The sequence below is a fragment of the Daktulosphaira vitifoliae genome, unplaced genomic scaffold (genome assembly GCF_025091365.1).
Source record: "Daktulosphaira vitifoliae isolate Bord-2020 unplaced genomic scaffold, ASM2509136v1 Scaffold_4, whole genome shotgun sequence".
Classification (NCBI taxonomy): domain Eukaryota; kingdom Metazoa; phylum Arthropoda; class Insecta; order Hemiptera; family Phylloxeridae; genus Daktulosphaira; species Daktulosphaira vitifoliae.
The window spans coordinates 25804468-25817741 of NW_026099575.1; the positions used below are offsets into that span (position 1 = coordinate 25804468).

General features: G+C 31.0%; 1 protein-coding gene across 9 annotated transcripts in view; it reads right to left on the reverse strand.

Moving 5' to 3' along the window:
• LOC126903719 (ankyrin repeat and fibronectin type-III domain-containing protein 1) overlaps positions 1-13274 on the reverse strand; it is a 100493-nt gene that overhangs the window by 9936 nt on the left and 77283 nt on the right. For 2 of the 9 annotated variants that reach the window (XM_050682135.1, XM_050682133.1), the window contains exon 1: positions 2754-3301. The exons of 5 other annotated variants lie outside the window; for them this stretch is intronic. In XM_050682135.1, coding sequence (XP_050538092.1) covers positions 2754-3267 — 514 coding nt within the window. In that variant the 5' untranslated portion in view covers positions 3268-3301. Of the gene's footprint in view, positions 1-2753; positions 3304-13274 lie in introns of those variants that run through there. 2 more of the 9 variants (XM_050682137.1, XM_050682134.1) reach the window with 2 other exon arrangements.

The following is a 13274-nucleotide window of genomic DNA, read 5'->3' on the forward strand; positions in this document are numbered from 1 at the left end:
CGCAAATGGCTACCATATTGAAAAATATACTATTTTTGTATGATAATTATGGGTTTTGTATTTTATTTTAATAGAAGTTGATGTTGCTTTTGCAATTATCCATCAATTTTTTAAAATTAAACACTATCTACAGATTTGCATCGAAGCGTTTCTTATGATAGTGATTTTAATCACTGTCAGATTAAATCTATACTGGACCCTACTATGCAATGTCTCTACTATGCCGCGACCCCACTGTGCTACCGTTTTTTTTTTTTAATGAAATTCCTAAATTAAAATATATTGTAATATTACCACATATCGTAATGTGATTGTATGTTTTCTGTGTCATTATATTTATATGTGTAATTATTCAACTGTATTCTTGTCTATAGGCCGTAAAAGTTTTATTATCAAAAACCCCAAAGTAACGTAAAAGACTATTGAATTAATTTTAGTTTTATTCTGGTTAAAAATAAAATCTATTTCAACTTTAAATACCTAATGAGAGTTATAATTTGAAGTTTACAAGTTAAAACTGTGTAGGACTTATTCAAAATAAATGTTGACACCTGAATTAAAAAGAAGAAAATGAATAATTTAACAATTATCATATTTTATTGCAAACGACAAACTGAAAGTTTATTTGGAAAACTAAAAAGCTACCATTTAAGATTTAAATTGATATACTACCTACGGTAACGAATAAATAATGGCGTAATTACGATTCCAGAGAAAATGTTCAGCCATTAAAATTGTACCTAAACACTAATGTTGTTTATTCAGTTAACATTTCACCGACCACACTTATTTTACAGCAACCCGAGTGCTCTTTGAATACAGTTAACATTATTTAGATTGTTTGGACGACAAATAAAATAATTTCATAATTAACGGTCCGCTGTCGACCAACGCAACCTGATGATAGAACACGTCATTTTTCAATCGAGTCTGAAGAACGTGTGACAATTCGATTGTTTTTATCGGTAATTTCGAAGTCTAATATTGTTCATATTTGATTTCCGTTTCGCTTTGGAAAACCAACGAGTGTTGGACATCTCTACCAAAACGAGTGCACAGCTAATCGATGTGGTTTATACTTCAAGAGACTTTCAAAGCCAACGTCGACGTTTGTTTAAATTAAATTTGAATACTTAAAATCGCTGAAATAATACGCTCCTATAAAAGTAAACAATCTTCAAACTTGACGTAAACGAGTTTTCTGGGTTTTTTTTTGATTCTAAAAATCCTCGACACAATTTACATATTATTATAATAGCACGCGGAAAAAAAAATTGACGGGAATATGCAAAACTTTTTTAATCTACATGTTGATGTATATAATGATATTATTGCTATAAAAATACATCGGCTAATCTCTTTTGCATTACCGCAAATAAACCGCGTCAACTACAATATTCATTTGCATCGTCAGACCGAAATTTAAATTAGCAAGTTTTAATATTCTGTTCCGGGCCAATCGTTCGCGTGTACACCGTGACAGTGTATTAAATTACCTAAATACCTAAAAAGTCATAGACAACCGTTTTGGGATAACTGTACATCACCATGTCAACTCGAGTGTTCCGCTGTTGGTTGATAAAATTAAAACAGTTAGATCCGATCGACATTGAATTCGCTGAAGAAATAATTCCGTCGACATTGTGTCTAGTTAGGTTTGATTACAGATAAAAAAATCGTCTATTGTTTTATTTGAATAAATTTCTGTAATTTCATATGGACTGCCGCCACAATGCGCTGTCGCTTAATAAACAACTGCATTGTTTGAAAGTTACATATTTTAAGATATAAAACATATATTTTCACGTGGTCTAAAGTAGAGAAGGTTATTGCATAACTTTGGAACTCCAAAACGACGCAACGGAATAGAATGGTTTTGTGAATTAAGTAAAATTAAACTGTCAACATTGAGAGTTTGTCACAATTAGCAAGTCTGAAATATGGATGAATTAACATTTTCAGTGTTAATTAGCCGAAATAAGAGCACGTGCCGTCGTGTGTATGCGGACGAGTGATTTTGTATTCGCATCAGCGATCAGACCGCAGTTTTTCGAATATAATAACTGGTTTTAATCGGTCGAGTGCGTAGGTTTGCTAAGACCCGTTGGGGATCCATAGAAGGCGCGCACGAGTAAAAAAAGACGTTAAAATGTTAACATTTCGATTAGCGGTCAATGAGCGTAGGTAAGACTTAGAAAAAAAAAACGTTATTGTTCCAGCAACAACGGCGCAATTCAAATAAAAATCGCTAAAACTAATATCATCAATATTAAAATAGCCATTATTTTGAGTTCTTATGATCGACAATCTTGTTTTTATTGAAATAATAAATCTAAAAGAATGAAGTAGATTTTCAACGCTTGGAATTATATTTGTTCTCCGTTAACCCATCAACATTTCACAGGCAATGATACCGCCGAGGTAACAAAATTATTTCAAAAACTAAACTTATATTTTTATGTAGAACACGTTTTTCACATTTACACAAAAGTATTTCAATGAAAAAAAAAGAAACATTTTTTTTTCGATGACTTATACTTATAAACTGTAGTGCGTTTATTTTTTTTGTGTGCCTAAAGTTCAACATGAAACATATTTATCTTTAGCCAGTACTGTCCACACAACAAACGTTATGTTCACGACAAAAACGATTTTTTAGCCCAGAAAATTAGCCGCTAAACGAAACGCTTTGCCCCCCCCCCCTCTTAAAACATCATTGACCCACAGACCAAATTTTAGCCATCGACACCAACCTATGTCCGTTCCAAACCGTCTGTATTTATTGGCCTCTTTGCGCGCCGACATCACCGAAGCACAACGCTTGATCTGCTGATGTTGTTTGTTCACTGACCGCGTTAGGGGCTCGTTGGCCGCTATGTAAAAGCTGGTGACCGGAACATCGTACAGCCGCATCCGGTTGGGCACGTTGCCGTCGTCCGCGTAGCAGTCCCGCAAAACGGTGTTGGCCGTTCCTGGCGCCGACCGGTCACCGGTCTTAAGAATGCTTCGAACGCAAGTCGGTCGGGACCCTTGGACGACGGGTCCGTGGTACACTCGTTTGTCGAACTTTACACGTTTGCCGGCGGCCGCTGTCGCGTTCTCTTTGTCCGACTCGCCGTTATCGACGGCCACAGTCCAGCCTCGCCGAAACCGTTGACTGAACCGCGCTAACGAAAGCCGCGAGAAAGTCGCCGGTCCGGCGTGCGTATGTTGTGCTGGCGGCGAGTGGTCGTCGTCCAGCGGTATTAACCGTTCGAATTCTGCCATGTCGCAGTGACCGTTATTTACGTTGCGTCCTCGCGTTGATACTGAACCGGCTGCTGCAGTTGGTATAAAAATTATTGCAGAGGGTTCCGGTGGCAGATGTGCATCCCCTATTGTTGCGAGCCACTCGATTGGGCGGCCCAGTCGGTCCAAATAGGTAACCTGTGACGCGGTTGTAGGTAAACGAGGGGCACGACCAACACAAAGGTCTGCACGGTCGACGAACTCGCGTCGTTCGTCTAAATGGGTAACACGCACAGTATGAAACTACTTGGATACGAAATATTTCACTTGCAAACACATACCGCGACATAAACGTAACAACGTGTCAGCGCAGCATAAAACGGAATTTAGAAACGATTGTCCATTGAAACGCGCGCGTGTCGCCGTCGCATAGAATATTGTGTCGGTTTGTCGCCATCGAGGTGAGGTCAACACGAGAGGTAAACTTGCGTTTACTGACTACGTGATGCGGCGTTTGATTCCACGTCATTGTTTACCAACAAGTCCAATATTAAGTCCATTGCATAAATCATTTGACTGAAATTATTTGTAGTAAAAAATGTTATTGGTAATTATATCAGACACAATAGAATTAGCATTTCTCAATTACTATTTGATTTACTGCTGTTTACGGATAAAACCACTTTGCACTATTAAATCATGAAACTTTATGGCCAATTATTTAGCAGATTGAATCGATTTGGTTCTATGCGAAATAGACCGCTAGTATTACTTTGTCGTGTAAACTTAATACTTGTTATTTGCAACATTTAATAACTTGGTCGGTTAAAAAAAAAAACCATTAGAAATTTAAACATCGTAAATCAAATTATACAGTTTTTAGTGTACTGAATAATACACGTTTTATTATCAAACCGTAAATAAATATTTTTAAACATATTCTATACATTAAAATTTGTTCGATTATCTTTTTTTTCAAACTTTTACTCGAAAAAAGCTAATAATCAGTTCCATCCGTATAAACAGACATTTTTCACTTAATAGCCCGTCGCTCATTACTTATAATATTGAAATAAAATTTACTTGGTGTGCGCCAACGTAGTGTGACAGCGTTTTCATTCAAAATTATATGGTCGGACGATTTCACACCGAGAGATTTTCAAGTACCTAATTTACTAACACGTTTCTATTTATACTGCCGTTCCGTGGCGAGTTATAAAAACATTAAAAGGTAACTGAAAATTGATTCCATTAAATAACTCACACATTTATAATGATTGCATTATACGATCAACAACAGTAATAATTGGTTTTGAGGCAAGAAAACTTTTGCAGTTTCGGAGGGTAATGATTTTATAGTAATGACTTTTGTAGTTTATTATGTGTGTTATTAATATTAAAAGGGTACGGTTCTGTGTTATTATTGTGGAGAATTTTCTAAAGGCCTATTACGAGTGGGAAGAGAACTATTTTTTGACGTCGTACTTGACTTGGTCTCTTTTAAATTTAAGATGGTACTTCTCAAAGTTAACTAACTCTACATTTCATTGAATCATATATGATGAAATCCTGCACTTTGTACCCTCGATTAAAAAAGATGAACAAAGTAGTTATTTATTGAATCCATGGAAATCTAATAAGGTTTCACGAAAAAATACTTTTCATTATTTTTATTGATTAATTTTTAATTTAAATATTTTTAATTAATTTTGTTTAATAAATGTTTTGTAAACGGTTTACATGCGGAATAAATTTAAACGACAAAAAATAAATCTGAGAGTTTAAAGTGATCGAGCGCCAGATAACTTATAGAGATAACACGTACAAAAAATCATACAACAGAGTAGCAATTTGATTTTTAATTCAAAGAAAATGTATTATTAAGAATTCTTTTTTTTTTTTTTTATATATATATATTTTTAATTAAAATACAATTACTATTTAATGACAAACTCTCGTTAAAAAATGTAAGCCAATACTTATTTTATTTAAAATAATAACGAACTATTGTTTTTTAGATGTCCAAACAGGATATAGTAATTGAAAGAGATAGGAAAGAAGAAATCTTTTACTCCACTACAGATTAACTAACCATCCTAAAGTATATTAACGCTCAAGTATTAAAACTCTACAGATAGTATTTTAGTTAGTTGAAAGGTTGATTTAAGAAGATATTAATAAGCTCAGGTCTTGAAATCCATTATACTTTAATGGAATGTATCTAAGCACTCCTTAAGGGAGCGCAATGGTTTTTAATGGGCCTCTTTTGCCTAAAAATAAAGTGCTGCGAGGTAACGGTGGTGGACGATGCATCGTAATGGATTTCCTGAATAATTTTGTAGAACAAAACAAATATTCAAAGTTAATAGAATAATTATTTAAAAGTTTTTAGTCGCCAAAATAATTTGACCATTAAACAAAATTCATAAATTTTTGGAACAGACATATGAAACAACCAAGATTACATTTTTAAATATCTAATTAATTCTGATTAACTAATCTAATTTTTACTCAAAATAAAATTAAAACCCATTAATGTTATTAAAAAAACATTGCCTTAAAAATCTAGTATCTCCAGAAGAATTTCAATTAGTTAATTATTTAAGGATGAATGCAAATGTAAAACGGACTTTTGTAAACTTTTTAGAAGTCATAAAAAAACGAAATGTAAGCTTTTTGAGTTATCCTAACTGCAAATAAAGAAGTAAAACCTCTTAAAAATAAACAAGAAACCGGGAGAATGCATAATAAAGGCTTTAAAATACAAGTATACAGGGTGATCATAACATAGACAACTCGATTGCAATTTATATTAAATTTTACTAGCAGTTTAGAGTCATGACTAGGGGTGAGGAGTGGATGCAGTTATTTTTACCACTAGTCATTTCCCGACTGTACTCTTCCACCGCCTAGTTTTAAAGATGAGAATAACTAATTACATCATTATCTATAAAATAAACTAATTAATTATGTGCATTGTCTTTGAAAAAATAAAGTCGACACCTTTATAAGTTCAAATTAGTGATTCTAAAAAGTAATTATTATCTGATAAATCGAGAAATATACAAATACATGTAACTAAAGCGAACATTTTTTTTTTCAATATTGAATTTATTTTGCGAGTATTTGTGTGGTTTATGTTAAATCAATCACCTCGTATAAAAATATATTACAATGACAAATATCTGCTAGTGAAAATTCTCAAATAAATCCAAATAAAAAGCCTAAAAACATGATTGTTTGAAACGTTTATTTTAAAATCTAAGGTAAGCTACTAGGATTCTAGTAGGTTTAAAACATTGCCTACTAAAAAATCTCAATTTTTGAACGGTAAAAAATGCAGCTATTATATCTAGAAATATCAGTTTTTATTTCTTTGCTTAGATAACTGATCTCAATTAGGCCAATTACGATTTGCCTAACGAACCGCCATGAAAACCTCCTACTCGCTCGTGTACGTTAACTCCCTAAACACCCAATCTAAAAAAAAAAAAGGAACCCATAAAGTTAAATGTTTATAAAATATTCGCGTAAACAGAGGTAACAATGGTAACACGTAAATTGGAAACGTTTGGGTTAAAATTTTAATTTTCGGTATTTAACTGAGTAGAACTTTCGGGAACAATATTAGCGATCCCTAAGGATCCCTTTGAATCGCATTTAATGTAATAGAAAAAGGACTATTTATTTTGTGTGGTTATACACGTGACTGGAAATACAAATGTGCACTGAATGTCGGCGTGTTGTATAACAGTGTGTGTTGTGATGATGACGATCTAGGTAAAAAATTCTAGGGTTAACCTCAAAGTTTGGTAGCTTAATATAGATTTTTTGGCAGATTATAATATTGGCGTGATGTTTATAAAATCGAGAATACATAATGTCCATACACTGTAACCAATGGACCGAAACGAAGGGGAACACAGGGAAATGGTGCGCACTTAAGGAAAAACTATTACTGTAAGCTGACATTTATTCGAACAACCCTAAAACCCAAATTTATTTCATTACTAACCTCTTGATAATTATCTGAGAAACCTACACATTTATATTCGAAGTTTTTTCTTTCAAAAAAGACATTTTCTTAAAAATATAAAGATTCATATTTATTAACTGTACGGAGCTAATATTTTAATGGATATTGATCTATTTTTATTTAGGACAATCACAAACCATTTCAATTATATGTATTTCATAAGATAAAGTATAGTAAAAGCTTTTAGGGAACAGGGTAGTCTATTGTCGTCTTAAGCCGAAAGACAGCGAGTGCCAAAATATAAAAATAACTTTTTTTATAAAGCTTTTAATAAAAGTGCTATATAAATAAAATAATAATTGTAAGTTTATTGAAAAATAATTAAAAAGTCGTTATTTTAATATTTTTGGCTGTCATATGGGGAAAACAAGTAGAAACTCGAGGCTGCTAAAAGTTTGAGACTTTTAGGTGATTCGTGGGGACAATGCTTTATACCAATCCAATAACAAGTATTTTAATACTCTATAACAGTAAAAAAAACTATGTTTTTATTAATTAAGTCATTTGTTAAATCATTCTCAGTGCACGGAGAAGAGAGATGCAATAATAATGCTTAACCAATATTTAATATAGTGGATTAATGAAAATGATCTCTGCAAATTGCCTCTATTGAATTAGTAAAATTGTGGCTACTTGAAATAATTTATAAGTGTTTGGATATACTTCCGGGTTAGCTTTAATTTGATGTAGGTTGAAAAACAGGTTTTTCGAAACATAATAAAAAATTGAAAAGAAAAAAAATTTAATATGATAATTAGGCCACTTTTCAATATTATAATAAATTATAGGATTTATGTATTGATATAATAATAAATTAACATAATCATATCACTTTAGAAATGATTGTCATACTGAACATTTCTGGAGTGCTTAACATTTATTATTATTTATATTTGCGCCTATATTAAAAAACAACGGATGTCACAAATGTGTTACCTAATTATACTGGATAATATTATTCTTTGACTATGATAAATTTTGAAACATACGGTAACAAATAAAAAATAATGAAAAATAATAAGAAACCCGTATAAAAACACATGTCATATAAAAATGTCGCATAGAAACACATAAGTTTTTACTTTGAACACATTTTCTCGGAGTGTCATTAAAAAGCGGTGTAAAATGAGCTTATACGCAACAGAGTTATCAATCATTTTAATGGATTTGAAAAGTAAAAAGTTAGTTTCAAATTTTTTTGATTTTTATTTGATTTTTACGATAGAGAGTTTAATAATGAGATTTTTGATTTTAGGAGACGAAATAGTTACGCNCGGTGTAAAATGAGCTTATACGCAACAGAGTTATCAATCATTTTAATGGATTTGAAAAGTAAAAAGTTAGTTTCAAATTTTTTGATTTTTATTTGATTTTTATTTGATTTTTACGATAGAGAGTTTAATAATGAGATTTTTGATTTTAGGAGACGAAATAGTTACGTGTTTTTTATTGGAGAAATTGTATAATTAGACGCCAATGAAACTCTACGTAGAAACAAAAACGTGACGATGTTTTAGGGATCAAATTGTTCAGTGTATGTCGAGTTAAGTGGTCATCGGAGGCCAAATAATCTAACTGATTACTATTGAGAATGAAATTACCAAACGTTACCTAAATACACCTGAAAGATAATCCCATGGCGTAACATTAACCTGACTCATAATCAGACTCAAGTGCAACAACAAGTATGTTATATCATCAACAATTGTTTTGTGACTACGTATAATTAAAACTGTTCTTAAAAGATTAGGCTGCCACCATGAAAACGAAATCTTTTTTTATAAGGATTCAAATATTAAATTATTTATTTTATCCCGTGACTTATGTTCTTAACGAATAAGAGAATTTCCTAATCCTCATTTAAAATCCAAACGGAAAGGAAATTAAACGACTATTTTCTGGAACATTTCTCCTTGCCCATTACAACTTATATATTGAACTGATAAAGCTGTTTGCTCAACCAGAGCACATACAAAGTGAATGCTAGCTATGTTCCTTAGATGAATGAATAATTTTACATCGACCTTAATTTATTAATTAATCTTCAGTTAACATCATTAGATTATACTCTTAGTTTGAAGTGGCTCGTAGGTACTGCAATGTACACTTTACTTTTTTATTATTTTTAACTCTAAGATATCCTACGATATTGTTGCTTTACACTTTGTTGAACTTCGCAAGAAATATTTTATGTCGACATTCGCCACTAAAATAATAAAATCGTTTCTAATAAATAGTGAACGTAGGCCGCCAACATTTTATACGATTCGACGCACGTCAAAAATAGGTGTACTTAACCAAAAGTAAATACCATTATTTCACACTTTAATATTCAAAAATATGTTTTTTTTTTAGACTTGCGTGACCCTTTTTATAATTTACAACCTTTGATAATATACCTTTCATAATTTTCACTACATTTTTTTAGTTTTTTTTTATCCCGTTAAATATTTTAGTTCTTAATAATCTTAACAAATGTCTAAGTCGCATGAGGTATAAGATTATTTATTCTTATTTTTCTAGGTTTATTAGGATTACATTTTTTTTTTTGGTTGACTTAACATGATATTAAGCTAATTTTCCTACAACAATTGAGAGGATGCGCTGTATTCTATGGGAACATTTATCGTAATTGGCAAACGTCAAGTATCACACAAAAAGGTCTTTTGATGTATTCAAATGGTGTAACGCAATCAGAGAATTTTCGAGTTTTCGGACGCAAAAGTCATTTGTATTCGGTCTGTCCAATAGGATAACGGCTGTGTTTTAGTTGGCGCCGGTAGAAATTGCGTTTACTATAACTTCCGGTTTGATGGGTTCACTTGAAACGTCCAACAAATACTTTTTTATCGTGGAATCGAAACGTATCATGAGAAAACCATGGCAAGCTAACCGAATGTACATCGCGACGTTTTGCTGGTTTTTAACCGTTTACTCCATTTATTATAAGCAAGTCATTATCAACTTACAATTTTTCATTTGTATACCATATAATCACATCATATTCCATTCACGATCGTATTTTGATTTCGATTTTTGATTAATATTATTAATGAAAGAATAAATTTGCCGGGAGCCAATAGCGATTGAGATACATCGCCTTATGTTTCTACAGTTCCCTTAACTGTATCTTTGATCAGATTGGCAATTATGATTTTTTAGCGTTGGAAATGGGAACGCAGAAAATAATATTATTTCGTCGACGAAAATGTACATCACTATTTATTTTTTTAAACAATGCATAATAAAGTATTCAGGGGAATTAGTATACAGTACATGTCTGTCTGAAATACAACTTTGAGTGTAAACAAGGAAAACAAAAACGAGCGCCCTAAAATATAAATTCGTACGTACAAGTTAAACAAACTTGGAAATTATATTTTAAAATATCAAGATGAGTATTAAAAGCTATTATTTAGTTTATATTCAACACAAGTTTTATTCGTAGAGAATATTGTTAGAAGTAGATACCTTGAAGTTATAATAGCCCCATTATCGTTCAGGTATTGGCACTCATAGTAGCAAAGATATAATTCATAATTTTTTTTGCGATAAAAATCAATACGGTGTCCAAGTAACGACTATTCAAAACAGGTAGAAATGACAAATACTCAAAAATAACACATAAATATTTTGTGGCTATTTTGTGTTTAACTAACATCTTGACCCAAGAAATTATTTCATCGTTCATTTCATTTAATACAGAAAAAATTATTATAATTTATATATATAAATAACATACGGAAAACAGCATTTTTAAAATGTGTTCAGAAAACCAAAGGATTCCTGTATGTTATTTTTAAGATTTAGTATATGACTTAAATTTCAGGTATTTCAATTAAAGTACTAAAAGTCCAGATATATTAAAGCAAATAAAAGTCATCCCACGGGAGAAAAAATGAATGAAATCTACAAATGTACAGTAATCATGTACCAAAAGTTGTACATTTATTCTCTCTCTCATTACGGTAATCTGATTTTTTCTCATACACCGCACAAGAATATGATTTACAACAGTAATGAAAATTTATATACTAGTAGGAAACCAAAGATCATAGGTTAAGCTATTTCATCATCAGAACACGTATAGTTTGAAATAAATGTATATTGAGTTGATTACTATGCGACATTATTAAAATCAAACGTCTGTCATCTGATAATTGGTTGTTAAATTATAAAACGTATTTTGTTTCCAAGTTAAAAAATGAAAACGTTACATAGTTACCATGTAACTTATAGTTGTCTGTGGTGCAATGAATAAACTAAGTGCGCCAGTAAATTATGAAGGTACTTTACAAAAAACAATGATTTTACTCATGGGCGTATATTGTAAGTCATGAAAATTTAAGTACTTTTGTATGCTTACGTAAGTAAATATACTATGAATATTTTGCCTTACATAATACATTTTTGTATTTTAATTTACTTTATAATGAAAATAAAACAAAAAAAAAACTCCGTAGAACGTAAACCGACGATGAGATGGCTTTATTGTCAATTGGGTAGTAAAGTGTAATAAATAAATCTCTGGTGTAGTAATCCGCCTTTGAGGCGACAGACTGCGATGCGGTAAATTGTGTTGAAGATTTTATGTACTCGAATCAATCGACTAAAGGATAATGATGGATTATTTTCTTCTTTTTTTTATTTATTATTACTGAAATAATCTTTTAAACCGATTCTCGTTCATCGGATACCGTTTAACCGCCCCCAGCATTCTATTCCGGGATGTTTTGGATTTTTAAGGAATGATGTGGATGATCATAGTTTTTGTAAGTTAAACACCTGCACTGGCACCGCTGACATATTAAGAAAAACAACAATAAAAGTAAAATTTTAATCATCATTTTACAAAATGATAGATTGCAAAAAGAAAATAATTTTTAAGCAATACAATACCGTTATGACGTTAATAAGAGATTATAACGAGTTGGCAAAACAAAAATATGTGATGTATTTAAATGAGAGATCATAAAAAATGTATGAATTTATTACAAGTTATTGTATTCAGTGACATTTTAAAGAAACGAAGATCATTAAAACTACTAAAAATTATTTATTTTCTAAAAACTAACAGAATATAAAAAAAATAGTGAATTTTTTGTTCAACTTTTATCGGTTATGTTTTGTGTGTATATTAAAATACTAATACCGACATATTTATGGGTCAAACAGTCGAAAGACCTTTTTGCAATTTAAATTGCTATATGTGAACATTGAAGCCTGTTAGTTAAATACGTTGACGTTAAACTAAACTTACCATATTAAATAAAAAATTCTGCCATTTATTTTTTTTCAGAGTATTATGAAAACTTTTTAAATCACTATAGTATTTGTTTTTCTGCAATGAACGTTATAAGTATTGATAATAGGTATTTGGTATTGTTCAACGCAAAAAAATTAGATTTATAAACGTTTGAATATAGAAAACGCTTAAAGAGATATTGTGAAAAAATGTAAAATTTATCGAATAATGTTTAATTGAATTTCTTGTACCATACTTGATGATCCTTGAAACATTGATTTGAGTATGAAATTTGTTTTCTACAGTTGAACTCAAGTGGCATAAAGCTATCATATTATTATCTGTGATCTTATGGTGTAATAAAATTAATCTCAAGGTTTTCAGTATAAAAAAAAGTATGATTTCTCGTTAGAAATAAGTTATTGCTACATTTATTATATTGTTAGAAGTTTGGGCAATAGTTAAAATAATAAAATGAAATAAATTATTTATTTGATTTATGTTTAAAAATCTACTGGACATAAATTATTGGGCGGCAATTTGTACTCCACATCATTGTGTTATACGCTTCCGGTGTAATACGACCTATACAAACACATTTTTTATTTTTTATTGCAGAAGTACTTATTATCAATACTACTATTAAAATAATTAAACCGAATTGGTACACCACAATCAACACACAAATCGCTAATGCAGGTAAAAAAAGGGTGTTTGAGAATCGTGAGAGGAGGAAAATATAATTGTTAATAATGAAGATTAAAA